The sequence below is a fragment of the Pleurodeles waltl genome, chromosome 1_2 (genome assembly GCF_031143425.1).
Source record: "Pleurodeles waltl isolate 20211129_DDA chromosome 1_2, aPleWal1.hap1.20221129, whole genome shotgun sequence".
Lineage (NCBI taxonomy): Eukaryota > Metazoa > Chordata > Amphibia > Caudata > Salamandridae > Pleurodeles > Pleurodeles waltl.
Window position 1 is genome coordinate 1,358,530,510 of NC_090437.1, and position 18,622 is coordinate 1,358,549,131.

Here is an 18,622-nt window from a genome sequence, read left to right on the forward strand (position 1 = left end):
TTTCGAGGAAGGTGTTAATCCGTCCTAAATGTGACGGATATCCTGCCCACCTTAGTAAGAGTTCCATGGGATATAATGGACTTGTAATACGGCAGGTGGTATATCCATCACATTTAGGACGGATTAGCACCCTCCTCCAAAGTTGTAATCAGGCCCTCTGTCTCTTTGAGTAGCAGTGGACCCTGAAGTTTTGAACATGCTCTTTCCTCCATGATGTAAGCTTCACCCAGACTTGCACTGATTATAGAAACTTAGTTCAAAAGTTGTGCACCATGAAAGAAAATACTCATAGGCAAGAATTCTAGATTCGTTTTTTATTGACTTATTTTTATTTGAGTATGATAGAAAGCTTAATGACAGAGCAAGAATGCCTTTAAACGTCTTCCTAACTTCCTAGAAGCTCAAGGAATGGGATACTAGGTGAGCAGAATCAGAATGAGTTTGTAAACCTTAGCAGGCCCCTGAGCAGTGATTGGCAGTAGTGACTCTCAGCAGGTCGATGATCCATAACTCCTGAGTCGTGGCTGATTTGAGTGAAACTTTGCAGAGCTGATATGAATAAGAGCAGAAGAGAGTTCAGAAGATGTAAATCCATCTCTGGTGTCTAATTCTTGGTGCAGCCTCAAGGATCCTCTCAGAGCTCTCGAGTAAAAACATCTCTCCCAACCCTGCAGGGCATAAATAAAACATAGACATAAGGATTTCAGAAAAGACACTCTTAACATATTCATCATCTTGAACAAAGTTCAATCCACCACTTCCAAAATCTAATTACCTCCTCTTGTAACCACCGCCGCCCGCCGAAGTTCCCCCACCAAAATACCGCTCCGCGGTCGAAAGACCGCTGAGGGTATTTTGGGATTTACCCTGGGCTGGCGGGCGGCCGCCAAAAGGCCGCCGCCAGCCCAGGGCAAATCAACCTTCCCACTAAGATGCCGGCTCAGAATTGAGCCGGCGGAGTGGGAAGGTGCGACGGGTGCAGTTGCACCCGTCGCGTATTTCAGTGTCTGCTAGGCAGACACTGAAATACTTTGTGGGGCCCTCTTACGGGGGCCCCGCGGCACCCCCTACCGCCATCCTGTTCCTGGCGGGCGAACCGCCAGGAACAGGATGGCGGTAGGGGGTGTCAGAATCCCCCATGGCGGTGCAGCAAGCTGCGCCGCCATGGGGGGTTCTAAGGGCAGCGGTAAACCGGCGGGAGACCGCCGGTTTACCCTTTCTGACCGCGGCCAAACCGCCGCGGTCAGAATGCCCTGCGGGGCACCGCCGGTCTGTCGGCGGTGCTCCCGCCGACCCTGGCGGGGTTAGAATGAGGGCCTCAGTCTGTATTCTCAATGATCACACAATGAATGAACCTTATACCTGTTACTCCAAGGTCACATTCAGGTATTCATCTTCTCTGAAAAACTCTCCCAGATACAGACGGACATTGCTGAGAGTCCCTGCATTCCCTTTCATCTCATTCAGAAAACAAATCTTTGCTCAATCAATAAATACATTATTTGAATTACAAGGATTTGTCCCTCCCTCTGTCAAGTCTGGCCTATTGTCCCCTGCCACAGCCCATTAAACAAGCACTGACAGCACCAAAACCTCTGGTTTATGAACAAAAGTGTATTTTGCGTCACTGATAGGTGTAGACACTCAATAAATTATCAGACACACGCTATGTCACTCCTCTTATTTCACACATGTATCAATTCATCAATTCATTGATTGATCCTTCGATACATGCTCTGACACACCCACAATAAAATACATACAAACTATGCAACATATGCAAAATAAATGAAAAGATACGCAGCAGCATTACATCATGCTCTTCTGGTTTTAGAGAAGGAAAATTCAACTGTTTAGGTTACTGTGTATATTCTGAAGTATTTGGTATATGTTTTTCCTATGAAAAGCACCAATGACAAAGTGGTAAAGCAGTTACAAGTACTTATCCCACCGCTGCACCACCAATGTAGGAGGCTGGCCTGGCTTATAGTGGGTACCTTGTGGTACTTACACCTTGTGCCAGGTGCAGTTGTCCCTTATTGGTAGATTAGAGGTGTTTCTAGCAGCTTAGGCTGATAGAAGGTAGCTATGGCAAAGCAGCTTAGGCTGAACTAGGAGACATGCAAAGCTCCTCCTATACCACTTATATCATATAGCACTTTATCACAAGAAACACAATACTGAGGGTTACTAAAAAATAAAGGTACTTTATTTTAGTGACAACATGCCAAAAGTATATCAGAGGATATACTCCCTGAGGAGGTAAGTAAAATACACAAAATATACACACAAACCAAAATCAGGTAATTAAACACTTAGAAAAGTACTGCCAACACTGTAGATTACAATAGGATGCAATAGGCCTAGGGGCAACAAAAACCATATACTCCAAAAGTGGAATGAGAACCACGAATGGACCCCAGGCCTAGTGCAGTGTGTAGAGGGTTGCTGGGAGTGTAAGAAAACATTAAGGGTGTCCAAGATACCCCACTTCAAGACCCTGAAAAGTAGGAGTAAAGTTACCCTACTACCCCAGAAAGACAATAAAGTCGTGATAGGGGATTCTGCAAAGGCAACAACTGACTGCAAAGCACTGAAGACGGATTCCTGGACCTGAGGACCTGTATAGGAAGGGGACCAAGTCCAAGAGTCACGCAAGTGTCCGGGGGGGTCAGGAGCCCACTAAACCCCGGATGGTTGTGCAAAAGGGCTGCCTCTGGGTGGAAGAAGCTGAAGATTATGCAACAACGGAAGGTGCCAGGAACTTTTCCTTTGCACACAAGGGGCCTGATTACAACTTTGCAGGAGGTGTTAATCCTTCCCAAATGTGACGGATATACCACCAGTCGTATTACGAGTTCCAAAGGATATAATGGACTCGTAATACGGCTGGTGGTAAATCCGTCACTTTACCGACACTTTTGGGACGGATTAACACCTCCTCCAAAGTTGTAATCAGGCCCAAGATGTCCCACGGTGTGCTAGAGGATACAGAGTTGTTTCCACGCAGAAAGACCGCAAACAAGCATTGCTAGCTGCAAGAGTCACAGTTAAAGAAAATGGGTGTTGCCTGGCCCCAGGAAGGACCAGGAGGTCGCCCCTTGGAGGAGGAAGCAGAGGGGGTGCTCAGCAGCACGTAGAGCCCATGCAGAAGCAGGCAGCATCCGCAGAAGCACTTGAACAGGCATTCAAGGAATCCGAACTTGGCGGTCATCTCAACACTACAAAAGAAGGTCCCACGAAGCCGGTGGTCAACTCAGCGAGTTGAGCAATGCAGGATGGAGTGCTGGGGACCTGGGCTATACTATGCATCAAGGATTCCTTGCAAGAGTGCACAGAAGCCCTAGCAGATGCAGATCATACAGTACACAGGATTACTGTCTGGCATGGGGAGGCAAGGACTTACCTCCATTAAATGTGGACAGAAGGACCACTGGACTGTCAGGGTCACTTGGATCCAGCTCCTGTGTTCCAGGGACCAACCTCTCATCCAAATGAGAGAGGACCCAGAGGACCAGTGATGCAGAAGTTTGGTGCCTGCGTTAGTAGGGGGAAGCTTCCGTCGACCCACAGGAGATTTCTTCTTGGCTTTCAGTGCAGGGTGAAGGCAGACAGCCCTCAGAGCATGCACCACCAGGAAACAGTTGAGACAGCCGGCAGGATTAGGCGCTACAATGTTGCTGGTAGTCGTCTTGCTACTTTGTTGTGGTTTTGCAGGCGTCCTGGAGCAGTCAGCAGGCGATCCTTGGCAGAAGTTGAAGAGAGAGATGCAGAGGAGCTCTGGTAAACTCTTGCATTCGTTATCAGATGAGAAACCCACAGGAGAGACCCTAAATAGCCCTCAGTGGAGGATTGGCTACCTAACCAGGTAAGAACCTATCAAGAGGGGTCTCTGACGTCACCTGCTGGCACTGGCCACTCAGAGGCTTCCATTGTGCCCTCAAACCTCTGCAGTCAAGATGGCAGAGGTCTGGGACACTCTGGAGGAGCTCTGGGCACCACCCCTGAAGTGGTGATTGTCAGGGGAGTGGTCACCTATTTCCAAAGGGAGAGGGTGTAACACCCTCTCTGAGAGGAAATCCTTTGTTCTGCATTCTTGGGACTGGGCTGCCCAGACCCCAGGAGGGCAGAAACCTGTCTGAGGGTTGGTAGCAGCGTTAGCTGCAGTGAAAACCCCAGAGAGCTAGTTTGGCAGAACCCGGGGTCCATGCATGGGATTGGCACCCCAATACCATATTTGTCATGGGGGGGCGGGGCAATTCCATAATCTTAGACATGTTACATGGCCATATTCAGAGTTTCCATTGTGAAGCTACATATAGGTAGTGACCTATATGTAGTGCACGCGTGTAATGGTGTCCCCGCACTCACAAAGTCCGGGCTAGTGCCAGGGTGCCCTCACACTAAGTAACTTTGCCCCTAACCTTCACTAAGTGAGGATTAGACATATAGGTGACTTATATGTTACTTAAGTGCAGTGTAAAATGGCTGTGAAATAACGTGGACGTTATTTCACTCAGGCTGCAGTGGCAGTCCTGTGTAAGATTTGTCTGAGCTTCCTATGGATGGCAAAAGAAATGCTGCAGCCCATAGGGATCTCCTGGAACCCCAATACCCTGGGCACCTATGTACCATATACTAGGAAATTATAAGGGTGTTCCAGTGTGCCAATCAGAATTGGTGAAAATGATCACTAGCTTGCAGTGACAACTTTAAAAGCAGAGACACCACCAAAAGGACCCACTTTAAAAACTGCATTGACACCAACGCTCACAACAGCAAGGAGCTCTTCGGCATCATCAAAGAGCTCTCCACCCCCAGGCCCTGCTCCAACGAACCCCTGCCATCACAGGAGCTCTGCAACTCACTCGCAACCCACTTCTGTCGAAAGATAGAAGAAATCCACAACAGCTTCAACCCCCAGACCCACCAGCTAGCCACAAACACCTATGAACACCAACGCTCCAAGCAACACCCACTTCCTCCACACCTGGACCCCTGTCAACATAGAAGACACCGCCAGCGCCATGGCCTCCATCCACTCCGGATCTCCATCGGACCCCTGCCCACACCATATCTTCAACAGACCCAACACCATCATCGCTCCCCATCCCTGTAACACTATCAACAGCTCCTTCGAGTCAGCCTCCTTCCCTGAGAGACGGAAGCACGCAGAAATCAACGCCCTGCTAAAGAAACCAAAGGCAGACCCTGATGCTCCCAAGAACTACCAACCGATCTCCCTCCTTCCTTTCCCAGCCAAGGTCATTGAAAAAATCGTGAACAATCAACTATCCCGGTTCCTGGAAGTCAGCAAGGCACTCAACACCTCCCAATCCGGATTCCGCAAAAACCACAGCACCGAGACCGCACTCATTGCTGTCACAGACGACATCAGGACCATGCTCGACGAAGGAGAAACAGCAGCACTCATCCTCCTGGACCTCTTCGCAGCTTTCAACACGTTATGTCATCACACTCTCCGCACACGCCTCCACAACGCTGGAATCCACAACAAAGCACCGGACTGGATCTTGTCATCTCTCACTCGCAGAACCTAGAGAGTCCGCCTCCCGCCGTTCCTGTCTGAAGCCTCTGGAATCACCAGTGGCGTCCCCCAAGGATTTTCGCTCAGCCCCACACTCTTCAACATTTACATGGCCCCCCTCGCCAACATCGCACGAACATAACACATCAACATAGTCTCCTACGCAGACGACACGCAGCTCATCATCTCCCTCACGAAAGACCCTGCTACTGCAAAGGACAACCTCCACAACGGACTCCCCGCCCTCGCCAGCTGGATGGAATCAAGCCACCTCAAGGTAAACACAGACAAGACAGAAGTACTCGTCTTTTGCTCCAACCCCTCAACTTGGAACAACTCCAGGTGGCCCACCTCCCTAGGATCCCCACCCTCACCCACCACCCACGCACGCACACACGCAACCTGGGCTTCATCTTGGATTACACACTCAGCATGACTCAGCAGGTCAATGCCATCTCTTCTTCCTGATACAACACCCTCCACTTGTTTCGCAAAATCTTCAAGTGGATTCCTGTCAAAACCAGGAAATCGCCACCCATGCCTTGGTCAGTAGCCGATTGGACTATGGAAATGCCCTATATGCAGGTTGTACTATAAAATCATTAAAAACAAGCGTTGGCATATTTACTTATCCTGTTTAAAACAAGCACAATTCATTAAAGTATCATAAGTGTATCTGCACATTTTTATGTTGAGCCACACTCCCTCAGCTTTGGGAAAGACATCTGAAGCATTTGCATCTTACTTGTAATGGAGATCTACTAACATCCTAGGGCACTGCATAAGGGACATTTACTAAAATCTTGAAAGACTGCAGCCGTGTTGAAGACTGCAAGCTGCTATTTCTGCCTCGAGAGGGACATGTAGTAATGACATGAAGCACTGCAACCACGAGAAAGGCTAGGCCTATTGGTTTTTCCAATGCTTTCCTACTTTATCTCTTTTTCATTGTTTTCCCAACATGTTGTACCTTCTTCTTTCTCTACCTTTTTTCTCTATTGAGCTACGCCTAAATCTGATAATGAAAAACACACTTGAGATTCTTATTGAAAAGGCACCACCATCAAAACTGACCTTGTTGCTTTCCAGTTGTCGGTTCTCACACCAGCAGGACTTCTAAGCAGCCAAATTGTCTCCAAAACCTCATTTCCATTTTCATCCACAAAGCACTGCCCAGTGAAGACTGTCACTGAATCTGAAGAGGAGAGAGGATACAGTGTGTACAACTTCAGTGGGAAGTGGGAAAGGCATCTTGAAAGACAAGGTAGATGCTGTCGACGTGAGATCTCAGAATTATTTAGACAGTGTGTCGGAGGCTGGCCTGGTTTATAGTGGGTACCCGAGGTACTTACACCTTGTGCCAGGTCCAGTTATCCCTTATTAGTGTAGAAGAGGTGTTTCTAGCAGCTAAGGCTGATAGAAGATAGCTATAGCAGAGCAGCTTAGGCTGAACTAGGAGACATGTAAAGCTCCTGCAATACCACTTATAGTTACACAGTACTCATACACAAGTAAAGACAGTACTCAGTGTTAACAAAAATAAAAGTAGATTATTTGGGTGAAACAAGGCCAAAAATATCTTAGAGGCAATACTCCATCTGGAGGTAAGTATTGTTATAATCAATATATACACCAGACACCAACACAAGGTAAGTAATTAGACATAGGATAGGACAAACAATAGAAAATGCTATTGAATGCAAAGGGAGAAAATAGGGACCTCAGGCCTAGGGTAGTGTGTAGAGGGCCGCTGGGAGTGTAAGAAAACACTAAGGGTGTCCAAGATACCCCACCCCAAGACCCTGAAAAGTAGGGTTAAAGTGCTACTACTTCCTCAGAAATACACTAAACGTGTGATAGAGGATTCTGCAAAGACTACAACAGACTGCAAAGCACTGAAGACGGATTCCTGGACCTGAGGACCTGTAAAGGAAGGGGACCAAGTCTAAGAGTCGTGAAAGTGTCTGGGGGGCAGGAGCCCACTAAACCCCGGATGACGGTGCAAAATGGCTGCCTCAGGATGGAAGAAGCTGAAGATTCTGCAACAACGAAAGGTGCCAGTAACTTCTCCTTTGCGCAGAAGATGTCCCATGGCATGCTGGAGGATGCAGAGTTGATTCCTTGGACAAAGACCGCAAACAAGCCTTGCTAACTACAAAGATCGCGGTTAAAGAAAAAGGGTGTTGGCCGGGCCTAGGAAGTACCTGGATGTTGCCACTTGGGAGAGGAGACAGAGGGGGCCCTCAGCAACACAGAGAGAACTGTTGCTGCTTTAGCCTCAGACTGGCCTCTTCCAACCTCAGCTTTCTGAGTTCCCTGTCTAGGGTGTTGTCCTCAGGGTGGGAGGCGTGGGAAACCTCTGATACAGAGGTAATGTGAGAATGAGCAGAAGTGGACCTTTCTATGACTGCCTGAACCCTAGTGACCTGGCCTTTAGGAGTGAAAGGTGTCCTACTGTTATGTGAACCCCTCCCACTACCAGCTTCACTAGATGGCTTGTTAAGTGAAAGGTCTTTGGAGGTACCCTCCCCAGAGTTCTCAGGTCCCTCCCCTGAATCTATCTGGGGACACCCCTTCTCTACCTCCTGATCCTGGGTTTGACAATTATGATTCTGGTCACCTTCAAGGAGATGGTTAAGAAGGAGATCTTTGGTAGGGTTCTTATCAATCCCCAAACTTCTTTCTATACAGAGACCCCTCAAACGTTTAAAGGTAGGATTGTCATCAGTTGTTTTCACAACTTTGGGGGTAGCCCCTACCATAGACATGGTGAAAAGAAAAAGGTTAGGGGTAAGAGAAAGAGTTTTCAGGTTTCAAGAACAGAGAAAGAAAACTTTAAAAAACTTTTCAGAAACTTTTTGGAAAGTTTTTAGAGTGAAAGTAAGACTGTTAAGTTTACTTGTGTATATCTCTAAGTATTAGGAATGTGGTTTTCTTATGAAAAGCACCAATGACAAAGTGGTAAAGCAGTTACAAGTACTTATCCCACTGCTTCACCTCCGATGTAGGAAGCTGGCCTGGCTTGTAGTGGGTACCAATGGTACTTACACCTTATGCCAGGTCCAGTTATCCCTTATTAGTAGAGTGTAGTAGTGTTCTAGCAGCTTAGGCTGATAGAGGTAACTATAGCAGAGTGGCCAAGGCTAAACTAGGAGACATGCAAAGCTCATGCAATACCACTGATATCATATAGGTACTATATCATGAGAAAGACAATACTCATAGTTACGAAAAATAAAGGTACTTTATTTTAAGGACAATGTGCCAAAAATATCTTAGAGGATATACTCCCTTAGGAGGTAAGCAACATATACAAAATATACACACCTAACCAAATCAGGGAAGTAAAACAGTCATAAAGTAGTGCAAACACTGAAAAACTCAAAAGGATGCAATAGGCCTAGGGGCAACACAAACCATATTCTAAGTAAGTGGAATGCGAACCACAAATGCACCCCTTGGCAAGTGTAGTGTGTAGAGGGTCACAATCACTAACTATTAGTGCAATAAAAATGTAGTGCAATTAGCTGGACTTTCAATGGCAGGAGGAGTAAATAAAAAAGTGCATTTAAATGCATGTTTTGAGCATGCTTCCAGGTGAGTGTGCATTTACATGAGAGAGAGAGAGAGAGAGAGAGAGAGGCAGAAAGAGGGAGAGAGGGAGAGAGTGTGTGAGTAACAACGTGTGTAGTTGCACACCCCTGCGCAGCACTCATCCTGGTGAAGCGCCTTGGGGAGACAGTGACTCCACACAACAGAGTGCAGCAGGGAACAGAGCACTGCGCAGCACTCATCATGGTGAAGCGCCTTGGAGAGAGAATGACTCTACACAAGAGAGTGCAGCAGTGAACACACCCCTCCCCAGTTCTCATCCTGGGGAAGCGCCTTGGAGAGACGGTGATTCTGCACAAGAGAGTTCAGCAGTAAACACACCCCTCCCCAGTGCTCATCCTGGTGAAGCGCTGTGGAAAGATGCGATACAAGAGAGTGCATTAGCAAACACACCACTGTGCAGTGCTCATCCTTTTGAAGTGCCTTGAGGAGACGGTAACTCCACACAGTAAAGTGCAGCAGGGAACACACTGATGCGTTACACTCATCCTGGTGAAGTGCCTTGGAGAGACGGTGACTCTGTAAAAGAGAGTGCATCAGTGAACACACCCCTGTGCAGGGCTCCTTCTGGTGAAGTGTCTTGAAGATGCAGTGACTCTGCACAAGAGAGTTGTAGGAGGCTGGACTGGCTTGTAGTGAGTACCAAGGGGTACTTGCACCTTGCACCAGGCCCAGTTATCCCTTATTAGTGTATAGGGTGTCTAGCAGCTTAGGCTGATAGATAATGGTAGCTTAGCAGAGCAGCTTAGGCTGAACTAGGAGACGAGTGAAGCTCCTACAGTACCACTAGTGTCACTTGCACAATATCATAAGAAAACACAATACACAGATATACTAAAAATAAAGGTACTTTATTTTTATGACAATATGCCAAAGTATCTCAGTGAGTACCCTCAGTATGAGGATAGCAATTATACACAAGTTATATGTACACAATACCAAAAATATGCAGTATAGTCTTTGAAAACAGTGCAAACAATGTATAGTTACAATAGGATGCAATGGGGACACATAGGGATAGGGGCAACACAAACCATATACTCCAAAAGTGGAATGTGAACCACAAATGGACCCCAAACCTATGTGACCTTGTAGAGGGTCGCTGGGACTATTAGAAAATAGTGAGGGTTAGAAAAATAGCCCACCCCAAGACCCTGAAAAGTGAGTGCAAAGTGCACTGAAGTTCCCCCAAAGACAAAGAAGTCGTGATAGAGGAATAATGCAGGAAAGACACCAACCAACAATGCAACAACTGTGGATTTCCAATCTAGGGTACCTGTGGAACAAGGGGACCAAGTCCAAAAGTCACAAGCAAGTCGGAGATGGGCATATGCCCAGGAAATGCCAGCTGTAGGTGCAAAGAAGCTTCCACTGGACAGAAGAAGCTGAGGTTTCTGCAGGAACGAAAAGGGCTAGAGACTTCCTCTTTGGTGGACAGATCCCGCTCGCCTTGGAGAGTCGTGCAGAAGTATTTTCCCGCCGACAGAACGCCAACAAGCCTTGCTAGCTGCAAATCGTGTGATTAGCGTTTTTGGATGCTGCTGTGGCCCAGGATGGACCAGGAGGTCGCAAATTGGAACAGGAGGTAGAGGAGACGTCGAGCAAGAAAAGGAACCCTCTTAGCAGCAGGTAGCACCCGGAGAACTGCCAGAAACAGGCACTACGAGGATGCGTGAAACGGTGCTCACCGAAGTTGTACAAAGGAGTCCCACGTCGCCGGAGACCAACTTAGAAAGTCGTGCAATGCAGGTTAGAGTGCCGTGGACCCAGGGTTGGCTGTGCACAAAGGATTTCCACCGGAAGTGCACAGGGGCCGGAGTAGCTGTAAAAGTCACGGTTCCCAGCAATGCAGTCTAGTGAGGTGAGACAAGGACTTACCTCCACCAAACTTGGACTGTAGAGTCACTGGACTGTGGGGGTCACTATGACAGAGTTGCTGGATTCGAGGGACCTCGCTCGTCGTGCTGAGAGGAGACCTAAGGGACTGGTAATGCAGCTTTTTGGTGCCTGCAGTTGCAGGGGGAAGATTCCGTCGACCCACGGGAGATTTCTTCGGAGCTTCTGGTGCAGAGAGGAGGCAGACTACCCCCACAGCATGAACAGACAGGAAAACAGTCGAGAAGGCGGCAGGATCAGCGTTACAGAGTTGCAGTAGTCGTCTTAGCTACTTTGTTGCAGTTTTGCAGGCTTCCAGCGCGGTCAGCAGTCGATTCCTTATCAGAAGGTGAAGAGAGAGATGCAGAGGAACTCTGATGAGCTCTTGCATTCGTTATCTAAAGTTTCCCCAGAGACAGAGACCCTAAATAGCCAGAAAAGAGGGTTTGGCTACTTAGGAGAGAGGATAGGCTACTAACACCTGAAGGAGCCTATCAGAAGGAGTCTCTGACGTCACCTGGTGGCACTGGCCACTCAGAGCAGTCCAGTTTGCTGGCAGCACCTCTGTTTCCAAGATGGCAGAGGTCTGGAGTACACTGGAGGAGCTCTGGACACCTCCCAGGGGAGGTGCATACTCCCCTTTCCTTTGTCCAGTTTCGCGCCAGAGCAGGGGCTAAGGGGTCCTTGAACCGGTGTAGACTGGCTTATGCAGAATTGGGCACATCTGTGCCCAAGAAAGCATTTCCAGAGGCTGGGGGAGGCTACTCCTCCCCTGCCTTCACACCATTTTCCAAAGGGAGAGGGTGTAACACCCTCTCTCAGAGGAAGTCCTTTGTTCTGCCATCCTGGGACAAGCCTGGCTTGACCCCAGGGGGGCAGAAACCTGTCTGAGGGGTTGGCAGCAGCAGCAGCTGCAGTGAAACCCCAGAAAAGGCAGTTTGGCAGTACCAGGGTCTGTGCTACAGACCACTGGGATCATGGAATTGTACCAACAATGCCAGGATAGCATAGAGGGGGCAATTCCATGATCTTAGACATGTTACATGGCCATATTCGGAGTTACCATTGTGAAGCTACATATAGGTAGTGACCTATATGTAGTGCACGCGTGTAATGGTGTCCCCGCACTCACAAAGTTCAGGGAATTGGCTCTGAACAAAGTGGGGACACCTTGGCTAGTGCCAGGGTGCCCTCACACTAAGTAACTTTGCACCTAACCTTTACCAGGTAAAGGTTAGACATATAGGTGACTTATAAGTTACTTAAGTGCAGTGTAAAATGGCTGTGAAATAACGTGGACGTTATTTCACTCAGGCTGCAGTGGCAGGCCTGTGTAAGGATTGTCAGAGCTCCCTATGGGTGGCAAAAGAAATGCTGCAGCCCATAGGGATCTCCTGGAACCCCAATACCCTGGGTACCTCAGTACCATATACTAGGGAGTTATAAGGGTGTTTCAGAATGTAGGAGGCTGGACTGGCTTGTAGTGAGTACCAAGGGGTACTTGCACCTTGCACCAGGCCCAGTTATCCCTTATTAGTGTATAGGGTGTCTAGCAGCTTAGACTGATAGATAATGGTAGCTTAGCAGAGCAGCTTAGGCTGAACTAGGAGACGTGTGAAGCTACTACAGTGCCACAAATTTCACTTGCACAATATCATCAGAAAACACAATACACAGATATACTAAAAATAAAGGTACTTTATTTTTATGACAATATGCCAAAGTATCTCAGTGAGTACCCTCAGTATGAGGATAGCAATTATACACAAGTTATAGGTACACAATACCAAAAATATGCAGTATAGTCTTAGAAAACAGTGCAAACAATGTATAGTTACAATAGGATGCAATGGGGACACATAGGGATAGGGGCAACCCAAACCATATACTCCAAAAGTGGAATGCGAACCACGAATGGACCCCAAACCTATGTGACCTTGTAGAGGGTCGCTGGGACTATTAGAAAATAGTGAGAGTTAGAAAATTAGCCCTCCCCAAGACCCTGAAAAGTGAGTGCAAAGTGCACTGAAGTTCCCCAAAAGACAAAGAGTCGTGATAGAGGAATAATGCAGGAAAGACACAAACCAACAATGCAACAACTGTGGATTTCCAATCTAGGGTACCTCTGGAACAAGGGGACCAAGTCCAAAAGTCACAAGCAAGTCGGAGATGGGCAGATGCCCAGGAAATGCCAGCTGCGGGTGCAAAGAAGCTTCTACTGGACCGAAGAAGCTGAGATTTCTGCAGGAAAAAAAAGGGCTAGAAGCTTCCCCTTTGGAGGACAGATCCCACTCGCAGGGGAGAGTTGTGCAGAAGTCTTTTCCTGCCGAAAGAACACCAAGAAGCCTTGCTAGCTGCAAATTCTGCGGTTAGTGTTTTTGGATGCTGCTGTGCCCCAGGAGGGACCAGGAGGTCGCAAATTGGACCAAAAGATAGAAGGGACGTCGAGCAAGACTAGGAGCCCACTTAGCAGCAGGTAGCACCCGGAGAAGTGCCAGAAACAGGCACTACAAGGATGCGTGAAACGGTGCTTGCCAAAGTTGCACAAAGGAGTCCCACGTCGCCGGAGACCAACTTAGAAAGTCGTGCAATGCAGGTTAGAGTGCCGTGGACCCAGGCTTGACTGTGCACAAAGGATTTCTGTCGGAAGTGCACAGGGGCAGGAGTAGCTGCAAAAGTTGTAGTTCCCATCAATGCAGTCTAGCGAGGTGAGGCAAGGACTTACCTCCACCAAACTTGGACTGAAGAGTCACTGGACTGTGGGAGTCACTTGGACAGAGTTGCTGGATTCGAGGGACCTCGCTCGTCATGCTGAGAGGAGACCCAAGGGACCGGTAATGCAGCTTTTTGGTGCCTGCGGTTGCAGGGGGAAGATTCCGTCGACCCACGGGAGATTTCTTCGGAGCTTCTGGTGCAGAGAGGAGACAGACTACCCCCACAGCATGCACAAGCAGGAAAACAGTCGAGAAGGCGGCAGGATCAGCGTTACAGAGTTGCAGTAGTCGTCTTAGCTACTTTGTTGCAGTTTTGCAGGCTTCCAGCGCGGTCAGCAGTCGATTCCTTATCAGAAGGTGAAGAGAGAGATGCAGAGGAACTCTGATGAGCTCTTGCATTCGTTATCTAAAGTTTCCCCAGAGACCCTAAATAGCCAGAAAAGAGGGCTTGGCTACTTAGGAGAGAGGATAGGCTACTAACACCTGAAGAAGCCTATCAGAAGGAGTCTCTGACGTCACCTGGTGGCACTGGCCACTCAGAGCAGTCCAGTGTGCTGGCAGCACCTCTGTTTCCAAGATGGCAGAGGTCTGGAGCACACTGGAGGAGCTCTGGACACCTCCCAGGGGAGGTGCAGGTCAGGGGAGTGGTTACTCCCCTTTCCTTTGTCCAGTTTCGTGCCAGAGCAGGGGCTAAGGGGTCCCTGAACCGGTGTAGACTGGCTTATGCAGAATTGGGCACATCTGTGCCCAAGAAAGCATTTCCAGAGGCTGGGGGAGGCTACTCCTCCCCTGCCTTCACACCATTTTCCAAAGGGAGAGGGTGTAACACCCTCTCTCAGAGGAAGTCCTTTGTTCTGCCATCCTGGGACAAGCCTGGCTTGACCCCAGGGGGGCAGAAACCTGTCTGAGGGGTTGGCAGCAGCTGCAGTGAAACCCCAGAAAAGGCAGTTTGGCAGTACCAGGGTCTGTGCTACAGACCACTGGGATCATGGAATTGTACCAATAATGCCAGGATGGCATAGAGGGGGCAATTCCATGATCTTAGACATGTTACATGGCCATATTCGGAGTTACCATTGTGAAGCTACATATAGGTAGTGACCTATATGTAGTGCACGCGTGTAATGGTGTCCCCGCACTCACAAAGTTCAGGGAATTGGCCCTGAACAATGTGGGGGCACCTTGGCTAGTGCCAGGGTGCCCTCACACTAAGTAACTTTGCACCTAACCTTTACCAGGTAAAGGTTAGACATATAGGTGACTTATAAGTTACTTAAGTGCAGTGTAAAATGGCTGTGAAATAACGTGGACGTTAATTCACTCAGGCTGCAGTGGCAGGCCTGTGTAAGAATTGTCAGAGCTCCCTATGGGTGGCAAAAGAAATGCTGCAGCCCATAGGGATCTCCTGGAACCCCAATACCCTGGGTACCTCAGTACCATATACTAGGGAATTATAAGGGTGTTCCAGTAAGCCAATGTAAATTGGTAAAATTGGTCACTAGCCTGTTAGTGACAATTTGAAAGAAATGAGAGAGCATAACCACTGAGGTTCTGATTAGCAGAGCCTCAGTGAGACAGTTAGTCAAAACACAGGTAACACATTCAGGCACACTTATGAGCACTGGGGCCATGGAGAACAGGGTCCCAGTGACACATACAACTAAAACAACATATATACAGTGAAAAATGGGGGTAACATGCCAGGCAAGATGGTACTTTCCTACACAACCCCCCCCCCCAAACGAAGGACAATAAGACTAGCCATGACCTGATGAGTCTGCATTGTCTAAGTGGAAATATCTGGAGAGTCCATCTGCATTGGAGTGGCTACTCCCAGGTCTATGTTCCACTGTATAGTCCATTCCCTGTAGGGATATGGACCACCTCAACAATTTAGGATTTTCACCTTTCATTTGTTTTAGCCAAAGTAGAAGTTTGTGGTCTGTCTGAACAATGAATTGAGTGCCAAACAGGTATGGCCTCAACTTCTTCAGTGCCCAGACCAGAGCAAAGGCCTCCCTCTCTATGGCAGACCAACGCTTTTCTCTAGGGGTCAACCTCCTACTAATAAAAGCAACAGGTTGATCCTGGCCCTCAGAATTAAGTTGTGATAGGACTGCCCCTACTCCTAATTCAGATGCATCAGTTTGGACATAGAATTTTTTAGAGTAACAAGGGCTTTTCAGGACAGGTGCAGAGCACATGGCCTGCTTCAGCTCCTCAAAAGCTTTCTGACAGTTTGCTGTCCATTATACCTTTTTAGGCATCTTCTTGGATGTGAGGTCATTAAAAGGGGCTGCAATGGAGCTATAGTTCTTAATGAACCTCCTGTAATACCCAGTGAGGCCTAGGAAGGCTCTCACCTGAGTCTGTGTAGTAGGGGGAACCCAATCAATAATTGTTTGGATTTTCCCCTGAAGTGGTACAATCTGTTCCCCACCAACAAGGTGTCCCAGATAAACCACCTTACCCTGCCCTATCTGGCACTTTGAAGCCTTGATAGTGAGGCCTGCCTTTTGCAGGGCCTCCAAAACTTTCCATAGGTGGACTAGGTGCTCATCCCAGCTGGAGCTAAAGACAGCTATATCGTCCAGATATGCTGCACTGAAAGCTTCCAGCCCTTGCAGGGCTGTGTTCACCAACCTCTGAAAAGTGGCAGGTGCATTCTTCAAACCAAAAGGCATTACAGTGAACTGGCAATGTCCTCCAATGGTTGAAAATGCAGTTTTAGGTTTAGCATCTTCTGACAATTTGATCTGCCAATACCCTGCAGTCAAATCAAAAGTGCTTAGATACTTGGCAGATGCCAGTGTCTCTATGAGCTCATCTGCCCTGGGTATAGGATGAGCATCAGTTTTGGTTACCAAGTTGAGACCTCTGTAGTCTACACAAAACCGCATTTCCTTCTTTCCATCTTTGGAATGGGGTTTTGGTACAAGTACCACAGGAGAAGCCCATGGACTTTCAGAGTGCTCAACCACTCCTAGTTCTAACATTTTCTGGACCTCTTGCTTTATGCAGTCCCTGACATGGTCAGGCTGCCTATAGATCTTACTTTTGACAGGCAAGCTGTCTCCAGTATCTATAGTGTGCTCACACCAAGAAGTGGTACCTGGCACAGTAGAGAAGAGTTCAGAGAATTGATCTAGGAGATGTATGCAATTATCTTTCTGCTCAGCAGTAAGACAATCAGCCAAAACTACACCTTCCACTAGAGCATCTTGTTCTGTGGAAGAGAAGAGATCAGGTAGAGGATCACTGTCTTCTTCCTGTCCCTCATCAGTTGCCATGAGCAGGGTGAGATCAGCCCTGTCATAGTAGGGTTTCAGGCGGTTTACATGGAGTACCCTAAGGGGACTCCTTGCAGTGCCTAAGTCAACTAAATAGGTGACTTCACCCTTTTTCTCAACAATTGTGTGGGGACCACTCCATTTATCTTGGAGTGCTCTTGGGGCCACAGGCTCCAAGACCCACACTTTCTGCCCTGGTTGGTACTGAACCAAAACAGCCTTCTGATCATGCCATTGCTACTGGAGCTCTTGGCTGGCCTGAAGGTTTTTACTGGCCTTTTTCATATACTCAGCCATCCTTGATCTGAGGCCAAGTACATAATCCACAATATCCTGCTTAGGAGCTTTTAAAGGTTGTTCCCAACCCTCCTTCACAAGTGTTAGTGGACCCCTAACAGGGTGTCCAAAAAGAAGTTCAAAGGGGCTGAAGCCCACTCCTTTCTGGGGTACCTCCCTTTAGGCAAAAAGGAGGCATGGTAGAAGGATATCCCATCTCCTGCGGAGTTTTTCAGGGAGACCAATAATCATGCCTTTGAGAGTTTTGTTAAATCTCTCCACCAGTCCATTTGTTTGTGGATGATAGGGTGTTGTGAACTTATAAGTTACACCACACTCCTTCCACATGGCCTTTAAGTATGCAGACATGAAATTGCTTCTCCTGTCAGATACTACTTCCTTTGGGAAGCCCACCCTGGAAAATATTCCCAGGAGGGCCTTTGCCACTGCAGGAGCTGCAGTGGTCCTTAAAGGAATAGCTTCAGGATATCTTGTGGCATTGTCCACTACCACCAAGATATATCTATTGCCTGAAGCAGTAGGAGGGTCAAGGGGGCCCACTATGTCAACCCCTACCCTTTCAAAGGGAACCCCAACCACAGGCAGTGGAATAAGGGGTGTCTTTGGAGTGCCACCTGTCTTGCCACTGGCTTGACAGGTTTCACAGGACTTACAAAATTCCTTTGTGTCCTCAGACATTCTAGGCCAATGAAACAGGGGAACAAGCCTGTCCCAAGTTTTCATTTGTCCTAGATGCCCAGCTAGGGGAATGTCGTGTGCCAGAGTTTGGAGGAACTTTCTGTACTCCTGAGGTATCACCAATCTCCTTGCAGCTCCAGGTTTAGGATCCCTTGCCTCAGTGTACAAGAGGTTGTCCTCCCAGTAAACTCTGTGAGAGTCAATGACATCCCCATTAGCCTGTTTGACAGCTTGCTGTCTTAGACCCTCTAATGTGGGACAGGTTTGCTGTGCCACACTCAGCTCCTCTCTGGCAGGCCCCCCTTCACCCAAAAGCTCAGCAGTGTCTGCTTCAAGCTCCTCTGGTGTAGGTTCTGCACAGGGAGGGAATTCTTCTTCCTCAGAAGTAGAATCCACTGTAGAGGGAGGGATAGTAGGAAGTGGTCTGCTTCTACTAGCCCTAGCTTTAGGGAGCACTTGGTCCAGTGTTCCAGGATCCAAGCTTCCCTATCCTTTTTGCTTTTTGGCCTGAGCCCTGGTTAAAGCAAAAATATGCCCTGGAATGTCCAGCATTGCTGCATGGGCCTCCAACTCCACATCTGACCAAGCTGATGTCTCCAAATCATTTC

The 18,622-nt window shown here is 48.1% G+C and overlaps 1 protein-coding gene across 1 annotated transcript in view; it reads right to left on the minus strand.

Moving 5' to 3' along the window:
- Positions 1–299: 299 nt before the first annotated feature.
- Positions 300–18,622, minus strand: part of LOC138296334 (avidin-like) — a 102,274-nt gene continuing 83,951 nt past the window's right edge. The window contains exons 3-4 of the mRNA XM_069235377.1: positions 6,623–6,743; positions 300–668 (exon numbers count right to left, since the gene is read on the minus strand). Of these exons, the coding sequence (XP_069091478.1) occupies positions 635–668; positions 6,623–6,743 (155 nt within the window). The 3' untranslated portion in view covers positions 300–634. The remainder of the gene's footprint in view (positions 669–6,622; positions 6,744–18,622) is intronic.